The sequence below is a fragment of the Rhincodon typus genome, chromosome 2, assembly GCF_021869965.1.
Source record: "Rhincodon typus isolate 14 chromosome 2, sRhiTyp1.1, whole genome shotgun sequence".
NCBI classification, from domain to species: domain Eukaryota; kingdom Metazoa; phylum Chordata; class Chondrichthyes; order Orectolobiformes; family Rhincodontidae; genus Rhincodon; species Rhincodon typus.
Window position 1 is genome coordinate 10,998,516 of NC_063333.1, and position 13,383 is coordinate 11,011,898.

Genomic DNA, 13,383 nt, shown 5'->3' on the forward strand with positions numbered 1-13,383 from the left:
AGGGGCCCGGAGTGGAGTGGGGACAGGGGCCCGGAGCGGAGTGGGGAAAGGGGCCCGGAGTGGAGTGGGGACAGGGGCCCGGAGCGGAGTGGGGACAGGGGCCCGGAGTGGAGTGGGGACAGGGGGCCAGGGTGGAGTAGGGACAGGGGCCCGGACCGGAGCGGGGACAGGGGCCCGGAGTGGAGTGGTTGGGAACCAATGGAGCCCAGTAAAACCATGTGGAAGCCCTTATTGAAAGACTGTAATCTCGGTCTTATTAGCTTTATGTCTTATTTTCCTAACTTATACCATATATACACGTAATGTAGTGTAACATTTTCACTTTATTTCTTCTATTTTTTGTTTCTAAAATTTGTACCTAGAGTACTTTGCACCTAAGATGGCGTCGTGTGTTTGCGACATTGTGCACTTTTCACTGTACTCCTGTTCTTTTGTGACTGAAGTACACGTGACAATAAACCTAACCCTAATTCTAAAACCCGACCTGCGATGGGTTACACTACTTGACATGCAATTGTATCCATTTTGTCGGATGGGGAATGATGCGTAGGGGTACGGTTTTTACCCGCCATGCTTTAATCACATGGGAACAGGCCTTCTTTCTCTCCGTCTTACCCTCATCCCTTCAAATCGTGACAAGGCTCTTAATGGTCTCAAAGCTCTGAGTGTCCGAAGAGATTTTATGGGAGCTAGTTCAGCGTATCCCAGGGCATTAGCCGTTAGGCTGACTACAGAGACCTACATAGAAACACAAGAAAAGACGAGAATCCATTCCATTATCAAACATCCTATCACTCTGCTAGGACCCCCAGCAGTGGGGAGGATGGGGTGAGGTGCCTGAACAGCAGTGTCTTTCTCTTGGGATGGTTCACCTGTAAAGCAATGTAGATTGGTACCTGCTGGAAGAAAAGCATCAAGTTTTTTCTTTACAATTGCTGGTCAGTTGTGTTGGCTGCCCACAGAAAGAAAGCGTTGTTTTAGCGTAGACACCAGCAGAGTCTGAGATATAGCTTCTACATGTTGTTCCCTCTGAGCAGGAGCAATTTAGCAGACCCTCTCTAACAGGAAGAAAATATTTCCATCGACAGTGAGGTTCAACTCATAAAGGGCACAGGGCATGGATTTACGACAATTGGTAAAAGAAGCAGGGGGGGGAAGATGAGGCTTTTTTAAAAACGTATTTACAATCTGGACTGCGCTGACTGAAAGGGCATTGGAGACAAATTCAGTAGGCAGCCTTCAATGGGAGATGATGGCTTTGTGGTATTATTGTCAGTATAGGTGGGGAAACATTAAAGTAGGGACACAGCAATGAAATATCTGAGAAGCTTTATTCTGGGTTTTATCGAAGTAACCTGCCATTAATATTCCCACCTGATCCGTGGTGTCCCCTCTCTTTGATGTGGAAGTGCCTTAATTCAGGGTAATGTCCTAATGCCTCAGGTTCAAATCCTTTATTCATTCACGGGATGAAGGCGTCGCTGGCTAGGCAGCATTTATTGTCCATCCCTAATTGCCCAGAGGGCAGTTAAGAGTCAATCACATTGCTGTGGGTCTGGAGTCACATGTAGGCCAGACCAGGTAAGGATGGCAGTTTCCTTCCCCAAAGGACACCAGTGAGCCAGATGGTTTTTTCTGACAATCAACAATGGATTGACGGCCATCATTAGATTCCTAATTCCAGATATTTATTGAATTCAAATTCCACCATCTGCCGTGGCGACATTCGAACCCAGGTGCCCAGAGCATTATCTGGGTCTCTGGATTAACAGTCCAGCGATAATGCTGCTAGGCCATTGCCTCCCCTGGTATGCCATTTGAATTTAACTTTAATAAAAAAGGGATTTTAAGAGTCTAATGATGTCAATTGGTTCACTAATGTCCTTTAGGGAAGGAAACTGCCATCCTTACCAGGTATGTGTGACTCCAGACCCAGGTGGCTCATAACTGCCCCTCTGGGCAATTGGGAATGGGCAATAAATGCTGGACGGTGATGCCCACATCTCATGAATGAATAAAAAAAACAGGGCTGGTATCCATTGGGAAAGGATTCCATTTCCAAGGCTGTGTAGAAAGAGGTGTGGTGTGGGGCATAGCAGAAAGAAAAGTGGAGCTAAGGATTATCAGATCAGCCATGACCTTGTTGAATGGTGGAACAGACTCGATGGGCTGAATGGCCTACTTCTGCTCCTACGTCTCATGGACAGCCCTAGCTAAGAGCTGACGTAATGGACCAAACTGCCTCCATCTCAGATCTTGTGAAGAATTGGAGAATCAGCAGTGGTGATGTTCTAGATTAAGCTGTAGGTTAGTGGAGGGGGGGAGGGTTGTTGGAAACCCAAGCATTTGGGAGCCCACCCCTTCCCCCCAGCCCCCATTCACCGTTCTGGTGATGCCAAGGGACGACCACTTAAGGTTGTGAACTCTGAGGCACCTGTGCAGTGGAGACTCAGATCTAACAGTCCCTGCGATTGGCTGCAAACTCCCCTTAAACATTCACAATATTATTTTAGCCTACCGATCTGAACGAATCGGAGGAACCCTGAGATCGACAGAGATGCAGGGTGATTAGGGCCTTAGATTTCTTTTGTGCCTGTATCCCTGCCCCCAGACCACTAGCCCCTCAGCCAACCCACTCACCCCAATTTTCATTCTTGGTTCAAGTGTGAAACATTAAAGTAGGGACATGGCAGCGAAATGTCTGAGAATCTGGGTTTTCTTGAAATAACTTGCCATTAATGGTTCCAGCTGTTCTGTGGTCTCACCCCTCTTTGATGTGGGACTGCCTTTGTAAAATGGGTGAGTCAGACAATAGCCCTGGCTCAGGGACTGTGCTGTTCTCAGTATCAGGTGGTTAGTAAGTCAACAGCAACTAAATAGTCTCTTCGTAGGTGAGCATGGATTGCTCCTTACTGCCTCCCAACCCCTCAGCCATTCCAGTGAATGGAAATAGTTCAACAGCCGAACAGGGCAGGAGTGACGGGCACTTCCACATGCCTTGGGCTGGACTTTATGAGGTGCCATGGTGCCCAGCCTCGTCTGAAATGTTGTGATGGGACTGAAGCTGCCCGAGTTAACTGAGGGAGCGGCACTGACTGCTCTAAGGTCAGGCAGGCGTTGCTGGAATCATGGCCTTCGGCAAAGTCGCTTTGAGAAGTTCGGGAGATGTGTCACCTCCCTAGCCCCAGCCTGGAGGGTCACCGGCTCCTCAAACTGCCGAGGTATGTCCAGTGTCAGGAGTCACGAGTGGGGGTAAAATTCAAGAGGTAGAGGGGAAGATTAAGGGTGTGGGACAATTACCTGGTTGGTGGTAGGGTGGGGGGTAGGGGTAGGGTTGGTGTGGGCATGAATGGTTCTGTGGGCCCTGAAGGCTCCTGAATGAGGTGTCCTATTCCTCCAACACTAGCCCATGTTGGGCTGCCCTTACAGCATGGTCCGTCCCCACTTTGGGAACAATACCGGTTGTCAGCTTTAAGTCTGATGTAGATAAATGGTTGTTAAGTAAAGTTATCAAGGGATATGGGCCAAAGACAGGTATATGGAGTTAAGGACACAGATCAGCCGTGGTTCTCATTGAATGGCAGAACAGGCTTGGAGGGGCTGAATGGCCTACCCCTGTTCCTATGTGCTTAATGAGATGCTCATAAATAACCACTTTAGCAACGGGCAGGATGTCCAACCGACTCCCCTCCCCCCACTCCCGGCAAAATCTCCAACTCGGGGTCACAATTTCAAGATTGGCCATCAGAGGGCTAGGAGTCAGATGAGGAGAAACTTCTTTACTCAGAGAATTGTTAGGATTTGGAATACACTGCCTGAGAGAGTGAAGAAGATGGTTTCTATAGCATCTGGTTATATATTTGAAAGTGATGAATTTAGAGGGCTATGGAGTTAAGGCTGGAGGATGGAACTAGTTGGGTAGTTCTGTCAGGGGTCAGCACGATATGATGGATCAAATGGCCTCCTTTGGTACTGTAAAAGTCTATCATTCTAGGTTGGAGACGGGACAGGCTGACAATCAGAAATCTCCCAAACACCCCCGCTGTATTTTATCAGCACTGCTCCCATCTTCAAACCTTTAGGTGGGCAACAATGTAAAATCTAGTCTGTTGTGGCTAAGATGGTTCAGGAAGAGGTGGGAGTGAAATGTCATCATAGAAGCTCATTGCAATCAGGGACAAGTGGATTTATCTTGAAAATCCTTCAGGCAATCCGAGATCTAAATCAAACCGAGCTGTGTCAACATACTGCAAGCCGTAAATCCGCGGAATGGATACTAACGCTCTTCTGCAGCCTCTTGAGATTGTTGGAAAGTGCAAACAACAGACCTGCCCACATTGCGTGGTAATGTCAGGTCTAATTTAGTGCAGGCTTATGAAAGATCTTCCAGGTCTTTTATATTTACAGTACAACATGTATCAGACTGAAGCTCAGACTCGGCTTGGCTTTAGGCAGGTTTGAAGCAATATTTCTGAGAGGAAACACCCGCTCAAAAACTGTACAAAGGAAAGAAAGACCCAGTTAATGCAGACGTAAAAGTTTCTGTACCTCCCATCAATTGTTAGTACTTACACAGGCAATGTTATTAAGATGGTCATAGAGCTACGTATACAGTTGCCCTTACCCTCATGCCTTCAAATCTGGACAAGGCTCGAAGCGGCCTCAGTGCCCTCAGGGTCCTGAGAGATTTCATGGCAACAAACTGGTCGTAACCAAGAGTCTTTGTCAAAAGGCAAAGAACAGAAATCTGTGCAGATTGAATGGAATGGAATTGAGTGGTTATCTACGTACAGTCGTTTCACACGGTTAGGTGGAGATACAATAAAGGCCACATTCAATAGATATCAGAGACTCTGGATTAATCGCTAAAGTAGAAACTAATGGTGCTTTTTTGACGAAGTAACAAGTTAAAAAAAAACACCTATAACGGATTGTTAGTGCCAGGCCAAGACTTCTGTGGAAGTGCATCACTTGTGTCTGACTCATAAAGAGCCGCTCCAACAGGATGTCGGAAACACATTGATAGATTGTTAAAACAGTGCAGGATTCTGCTGGGTAGTATTTGTCGTTAGGCCTCATCCTGACATTGCAGCCTGAGGAACATGACTTCCCTCTGCCCCTTGTTCCCTCCAGCACCAGCCAGCACCACTTGCTCTCACCCTTGTCTTCTCTAAAGGTCAACAAATATGCTGTGTTGGGGGTGGGGTGTGATCAATCATCCCAGCATGCAATGCCCCCAGCGCAAAGGCTCATGGTCATGAAGGGGCCCACTGAGTGGGTTAACTCCTGATACATCCTTATCACAGTGAGCAAGCCTTTGATGTGGCTCTGGGCTTAGGCTAGAAATTGGTGGATTACGCCCAATCTTAGATGATAGCCATCTAAACTCAGCACAGAACCCAATGGCCCTTAACAAGTGGGGCAATTCTTCTGTTCTTGTTCAACTTTCAAGAAAGATGAGATGTCCAGCTGAGAAAGGGGAGGATAGGCTTTCGTTTTAATGACTTATTCAAAGGAAGGGGGCAGGGGTGGGAATTGGGGGCATCTCAGGCAGCGTGGTTCTTCTTCAGCACCGGCCAAGAATCTGTAGTCCATTCCCTGGAGCGGGATTCGAAGCCACAACTTTCACGCTGGGTGAAATACCAGGAGCTGTGACTTCAGGATGAGCAGCCTGTCTGACACCTCACCATGTCTGCTTTCAGTGTGACAAAGCCTTGTCTGAGGTGAGAGGTTAGTCTCCCTCTCACTTGCTGCTGTATTTACACCAGCGGAAAGTCCAAGACTCACCACGCTGGTCAACGCTGAGATGCAGAACAAATCGACACCTTCAATTTATTGACGATGTTGCCTGAGGTGGAGCCCTCAGCTTTCTTGGGAGGCTGGATAAGCTTGGGTTGTTTTCTTTGGAGCAGAGGAGGTTGGGAGGGGCCCTGTGTAAGATTATGAGGGGCATGGACAGGGTGAATAGAGAGCAGCTGTTTCCCTTAATCGAGGGGTTAATAACAAGGGGGAACCATCTTAAAGTGAGAGGTTTGAAGGGGATTTGAGCAAAATGTTTTGCACCCAGAGGGTGGTATGGGTCTGAAATGCACTATCCGGGAGGGTAGTTGAGGTGGGAAACCTCACAACCTTTAAAAAGTACTTGGATGAGCCCTTGAAATGTGATAATATTCAAGGTTTTGGGCCTAGTGCAGGAAAATGGGATCAGTGTAGATCGGTTGGCACAGACTTGATGGGTTGAGGGGCAAGATCGCCATGACACCATGTCATTTTAAGCAAAAACCCTTCCAAAGTAAAATAGAAGTGTTGCCTTCGACGCTGTTATGGTCTGTGGGGGCGTCAGATTCCTAAGTTTGAGCGTCAGTCACAATGCACTGCCACATCCTCATGAGGTGCGGTATACAAGTGCTCTCTCTCTCTCTCTCTCTCTCTCTCTCGAGCTGCTACATGGAGCAGTGGGCATCAGCTTGTTCACCCAGCTCAGGCTCTGCCAACCAAACAGCAGCTCCTCGGGGAATTCCGGCTTTTCCATTGTTGTCACAGTTAGTCAGGTTTGTTGGATTCTGTAACCAAGCAACAGCAGTCATCTGGGAACCAGAGATAATAACCTGAGCAGAGCGGTCTCAGAAAGCATGGCTGATGCTGATGGGAGCAGGAAACAATCCGGCTCGAAACAGTTCCCCTCCTGGGGTGGGGGCGGTGCGAAATGAGGTAGGGGTGGTGGGCTAGCAAATGATTTCTTTAAAAATCCCACAGCCGGGAGGTATTGGGTTGGGGGGGTTGGTGGTGATGGTGGGAGGGCACTGAAACACGCTGGGTCTGATTGAGCCACTCAAGGTCAGAGTTCAAAACCTGCCCGGTCGCTCACTCGAAACAGGGTTAAAGGTCAAACACTGAGCCACAACGCGTGCAGGCATGTCAAAACCTTCCCCAGGCCTCTGTAAGAATGTGCATGCGTTAGTAACAATGTTAGACATGTAAAGCATTTGTGTTTACCTTCACGACGCCTCCACTAACTATTCTGAACCACTTTTAACCTATAATGTACTCACATCCAACAAGGCCCCGTTGCCATGATCAGCGGCTGGGATACCATTTTCACAGAGGGTATGGCTAATCACAGGGTCACCCCCCAACCCCACCGCCAACTCCCTGCCTGTTGAAACCTGCATCGGCCTTTCCCATTGTTGTCTGGAGCCAAGTTATCCCAGGGCAGAGTGGGATGAAATAGGCCTGGGTTCGGACCCACGGCCTGCGCCATTTCCCCAAGTTGCTGGGCACAGGAAACCCTCCCACCCCTTGATGGAAAAATGTAGGCAAGTGTTAAAAAACGTGAAATACCTCCTTCTTGGCTGGAAAGTTCACCGGTTTGTTCAGAAGAATGAGAGCCTGGAGAGAGTGGACATGGAGATGTTTCCACTTGTCAGAGTGACTAGGACCAGAGGGCACAGCCTTGGGGTGAAGGGATGAGCCTTGAGAACCCCGAGATGAGGAGGATGGTGGTGACTCGGTGGGATTCATTGCTGCAGAAGGTTGTGAAGGCCAAACCATTGAGTGTGTTTAAGATAGAGATAGTTTCTTTGATTAGTAAAAGGGATCAGAAGTTCTGGGGAGAAGGCAGGAGAATGGGGTTGAGAAAGAGCAGACTTGATGGGCCAAATGGCCTTAATTGCTCCTGTTTCTTATGATCTTATGGTCTATGTTTTTTTTTACTCATTCCTGAGTTGACCCTTGAGAAGATGGCAGTTGCTGTTCACCATTAAACACTTTATTTTCATATCTCTGGTCTAAGGCAGAATCGGAATGGGATTAATGGGAATGTCTGTGGAGTATGGATAATCCATGTTGCACTTTATAACAGGTCTAATCTACTGGTGTGCTGTGGGAGGGTTTTAATTTCCGCTGTTTAATGGTTAGGCTTTTGCATCTTTCTGCCTCATCGAAGGAGCTCTGTGGGATTACAATCCCCTTGTTTACCAATGACACTGTCTACTCAAAGGAATTATTTGTGTTCACCATCTGATCTAGTCAGTTCCACTTCTCAGAGATATGACTGGTTAGGAGTATATTCACAGGAGTTTGGGAGAATGAGGGCAGATCTGATAACATAATCTATGAGATTCTAACAGGACTAGACAGGGTAAACGCAGGGAGGATGTTCCCCATGACCAAGGAGCCCAGAACCAGGGGTCACAGTTTAAGGATAGAGGGAAGCCCATTTAGGACTGAGATGAGGAGAAATTTCTTCACCCAGAGTGTGGTGAGCCTGTGGAATTATCTCCCACAGAGATTGGTTGACTCTGAAGCATTGAATGTTTTCAAGCAGGAGTTAGATATAGTTCCTTCAGCTAAAAGGATCAAAGGGTGTAGGGAGAAAGTGGGAACAGGGGACTGAGTTGGATGATCAGCCTTGATCATATTGAATGGCAGAGCAGTTCTAAAGGCTGAACGGCTCCTATTTTCTATGTTTCTAATTCAATGTTTTGTATTTTTTACCTTGTTGTGGTGTCTTATGGCAGAATGGGGAGTGTCGCTGCCTCCAAGTAAGAGGCCCCAGGTTCAAGTCCCACTCCAGGACATGATGGTCAATGAAGACATGCCTGCATCGTGGTCAATCGGGCTGAATATCAACAAGGAAGTCCTTCCAACACACACCAATGGCAGGCAGGAAAGATTCCCGGCTGGTTGGGTGCCAACATGTTGGAAATATAATCAGACTCTCTGTCATTGCTATCCGTAGCTGCGGATGACAGCCCCTCGGCTGGATGCTGGGTATGGATTAGGATGGTGCCAACTGCATGGCGTTTGACCCCTGCCCTGTCTGGGGGGTTTCTGGGGCTGCCTCCTTGCCCTGCCCACAGTGGACCCTGTGACACTGTGCATCAGACCTGCCTTTGAGCAGGGAATGTGAGAAGAGGGTGGGTTACCCCTTCTCTGGGGGCTAGTTCCTCTGCTGCTCAGGGTCTTCGTTGGTTATGTCAGACCCACCCATCAGTCAAGTGATGGGAAGAACTCTCCTGCGATTATCTGACAGAGAGTGTCACGAGATTTAGGACACTGCTATTTGTCCTTGTGCTAATATGGAAGAAAGGCCTTTGTAATTATCAGACACATATGCACATTGTATTTTGTACTTCACGCCTCAGGGTGTTAAAATCAACAGTTAATTATAGTCCCACACTAGCACTGAACTGAATGACATAATCCTATCTCTCTCTCTCTCTTCTGCGCCAACTCATCATATGGTCAGCTTGAGATCATGGAATTTCGAGACAGCTACCCAATCTAAGTGCTGAGTTGGAAAGGTCATGAAATTCTCTGTCTGTTCAAGGCACGCCCCTAAACGTTGGAGACACATCACTCAGGGACTTTGAAGCTGTCTCAAAGTTGAGCCACCCTCAATGGCAGAGCAAGGGAAAGTGTCAGGATTCTGGGCCAAGAACAGGGTCCCATGTAAGGAATTGCCCTTTCTTCAAAGAGAGGGAAAGGGGATAAGATGAGCAGAATGGCCTCCTGTCTGTTTTGCATGGTTCTTTGTATGGCACAGCAACTTCACTAGATTACCAGGCCGTTTTTTTATTCCCCTGACCACACTTGGAATATAATCTCTAAAGGGATTCACTGCAGTATTCCACACGGTTGCACTCCCAAGTTAATAAAAAACAAACACCTGAATATTCTGAGTTAAATTAATGACACCAAACTGAAGGAAATCTCTTTATCTCTCTCTGATGCTATCCCGTAGGTTTTCCTCCTGGGAGACAGTTTCTGACTGAAATGTGGTGTCCTCCTGTTGTTTAGAGTGTGTGTGAGACACTTTGCACCAACCTCCTGTTTCTTGTGACAGCGACTGTACACCGGAGGTTGTAAAACATGAATCAAACATTAAGCCAATTACCTGCTTACTTTCACATTCCAGAAAAATGTACCATAGTTTCCATCCCCTTTCTTAATGTTTCAAGTCTAATATGTCTCTTTAAAGCCTGGGAGTGTTCCCTCTGTTTTTCTCTACAGATGCAACTTGGCCTGCTGGCTTTCTAGCAGCATTTTCTGTTTCGATTTTAGATTTTTAGCAAACAGCATATTCCACTCCTAAACCGAACTGGCTTTTGACTGGTGCTGAAGGACTCACACCATCACTGCAGAGAAACTAGTTCAGACAATTATATGCAGTTTTGATCTCCTTACTGAGGTAGGACGTTCTTGCTATCGAGGGAGTGCAGTGGAGGTTTACCAAATTTGATTCCTGGAAAGGCAGCCCTGACATATGAGGAGCGATTGACTCTGTTAGCATTGTATTCACTGGAGTTTAGGAGAGTAAGGTGGGAACTTCATGGAAATCTGTAAAATTCCAACAGGAATGGACAGGTTCGATGCAGGAAGAAAGTTCTAAATGGTGGGAGAGTCCAGAACCAGTAGGGTCATAGGTTAAGGATAAAGGGTAAACTTGTAGGACTGAGATGAGGAGAAATATCTTCAACCAGAGAGTGGAGAGCCTGAGAAATTCACTGCCACAGAAACATCACATGTTTTCGAGAAGGAGGTAGATGTAGCTCCTGTGGCTAACAGAATCAAAGGATATTGGGGGAGGGCAGGATTAGGGGATTGAGCCCAGTGATTAGTCATGATCGTTTTGAATGGCAGAGCAGGTTCAAACGCCAAATGGCCTACTCCTGCTCCTGTCTTCCAAGTTTCTACCAATAGTGGGCAGAGACAGGATGGGGGTCTGGCAGAGGGCGTTTCGCTCTGGATTTGCTAGCTCCCTCATTTCCGAACCCCAACCCTGGCAAACACCACCCCCACCCCCACCCCCAACCGTCCAACGCGCGGTTCTTCCTGTAGGTGAGATTGACCGTGAGTTCGAGCAGATTCCTAGCCGGAGGTCTGCGACAGATCCAGGCCCGGTCTCTCGGGTAGTTTAGGGAAAGGCCATGCAAGTTTCAACCACTTCATTTGCAAATGTACAATCAGATCCACACACAAAAAAGGGCATTGTATTCAAAGTGAGTGTGTGTTACAACAGCAGTCATGTGATCATAAGAAAGAACAACCAGTTTGTGTCTGCTGTGTATCACAGACAAGTGCAGATTAACTCTTTCCAGCACTGAATGTCTTTTGCAATCTAAATGCTTGCTTAGGGCTAGAAATGATTCAAATTTCACTTTTCCCTTGTTATCATAATTCATCCAACAGAGAAAGGACCTCTGTGCATGGTGGGAACCACTAGGTTCAGTGTTTTTGTGACAAATGGGAAACTATAGACAAATATAATCTGGTTTAGCCTATCAATATGAAACAGAAATTATTCAATAAAGACACATCTGTAAGAACCCAGAAATAGCTGTAATAAATACAACAATCGAACAGTATTTCAGTAATTAAAGAGCTACAGTGGAAATATTTTCACTTGAGCTTGCATTTACACGGTAAACTGGGATTCAGTCCCCCAAATACTTACAGCCACAATAAGGAAATCCAGCCAGCACCAGGCATTTGTGAAATATCTCTTGAATCCATAGGCGACCCACTTGAGTAGCATTTCCAGGACAAAGACGTAGGTGAACACCTTGTCCAGGTACTCCAACACAATCTTTATCACTGGTTTCTTATCAATGTTAATGTCTTCAAATGTCTGTGGGACATAGAGACACATTCGACAATGAAAGTGAGCATTGAGATGCTTGGCAAGGGGTCACGGAGGGTGCAGAGATGGGGGAACGAGGAAGAGGCCATTAGGACAGAGAATCAGCGCAGGGAGTAAGACGTCACCTTCAACCTGACACTGAGTTCTGGTGCAGGGCACCATACACTGAGACCCCGAGTGTTACTCGAAAACTATGGGTCCAGTGCAGCTTGTGCCACATGGAAACAGGCCATTCAGCCTGATGAGTCTGCCCTGGTGTTGCTACTGTCCACCAGACTCCTCTGGCATCACTTCAACTCAGCAAATGAATGCATGTGTCACCAGAATCTCACCAGGGGACCGACAGGCTCTGCTTGGTCTAGGGCTGCTGAAGTAAGACACTCCTGGATTAACTTGCAGACGATCTCATATTTTATTCATTCATTCATGGGATGTGGGTGCTGCTTTTATTGGCCATCCCTAGTTTCCCTGGAGAAGGCGATGGTGGGATGCCTTCTTGAACTGCTGCAGTCCATTTCGGCTCATCAAGTAGCAGTTTATTCAGTGTTAAGGATATATTGAACATTACTGAGACTATAAGGAAGACCTGACTGTCAGAACCACTTCTTCAAAGTCCTAAACTGTCCTGACTCCAAGTCCACATAACCTTTCTTAAGATTCATTCACAGGATGTGGGCATTGCTGGCTAGGCTGGCATTTATTGCCCATCCCTAGGGCAATAAAGAGTCAATCACATTGCTGTGGGCCTGGAGTCATGTAGACCAGAACAGGTAAGGATGGCAGTTTCCCTCCCTAAAGGGCATTATTGAACCAAATGGTGTTTTTGGACAATCAATTCATGCATAGTGTTGGACTCTTAATTCCAGATTTGTTTTTATATTGAATTCAAATTCCACCATCTGCTGTGGCAGGATTTGAACCCAGGTCCCCAGATCACTACCTGGATCTCTGGATTAATAGTCCAGTGATATTGCCGCGAGGTCGTCCCTCCTGGATGCCTTTTTTGGAATGAGATGAGAGATGCTTGAGAAGGCCAGGGAGAGATCCCACTCTTTCCCCAGTGTGCTCACCCAGAACCATGGAGGGGGAGGAATGTAAGAGGGAGAAATCCCTTCCAGAGGTGTTCGGGGTGGGTTGTGGTGGGAGGAGGGGATGTTGAGGAGGGGGGAAGAGGGTTGCTGACTGCTCCTGATCAGCCAAGAGATGAGTCACAACTCACCAGAGCTCCGCTGCTCATCAGGATCATGAAGATGATGAACGTCTCGAACCAGTTGTGCTCCACAATTTTGTAGCAGGTCTTCCTCAGGTTCCACCAGACCTTCCCGTACCCTGTCGAGATGTTCACCTGACAGCAGGTGAAGCGTCGAACACAAGCTGTGGAAGAAGAGACCAGATCAGACCCACGCAGGATTGACTCATCCTTACTTTATCGGGAGCGGTGCCTAGAAATTTATATAGCGCCTTCAATCTCAGGGAGGACAGAAATTTACTTTTTCCAATGGCCGTCAGTTATTCAGTCCTGGTTTCCGAATGTATGGTGAAGTCACTCACTTTTCTTTGTTTTTCTTCCTAACCAACCTGTTAGTCAACCCCTCTGGAGCAAGTAGGACTTGAATGTGTGCCTCCCGGCTCAGACATAGGGACACTACCCCTGCCACACAAGAGTCCCCACGAAACCAACTCTTACTGTTTTCCACGCAGAGATGTTATTCCACACTTCTGGATGTTTTCTAACCCAT

At 47.2% G+C, this 13,383-nt stretch overlaps 1 protein-coding gene across 1 annotated transcript in view; it reads right to left on the reverse strand.

Moving 5' to 3' along the window:
• The window catches only part of LOC109921859 (sodium channel protein type 4 subunit alpha-like), a 1,322,739-nt gene that overhangs the window by 1,099,604 nt on the left and 209,752 nt on the right, over positions 1-13,383 (reverse strand). The window contains 3 exon segments of the mRNA XM_048618339.1: positions 616-738; positions 11,459-11,632; positions 12,864-13,018. Coding sequence (XP_048474296.1) covers positions 616-738; positions 11,459-11,632; positions 12,864-13,018 — 452 coding nt within the window.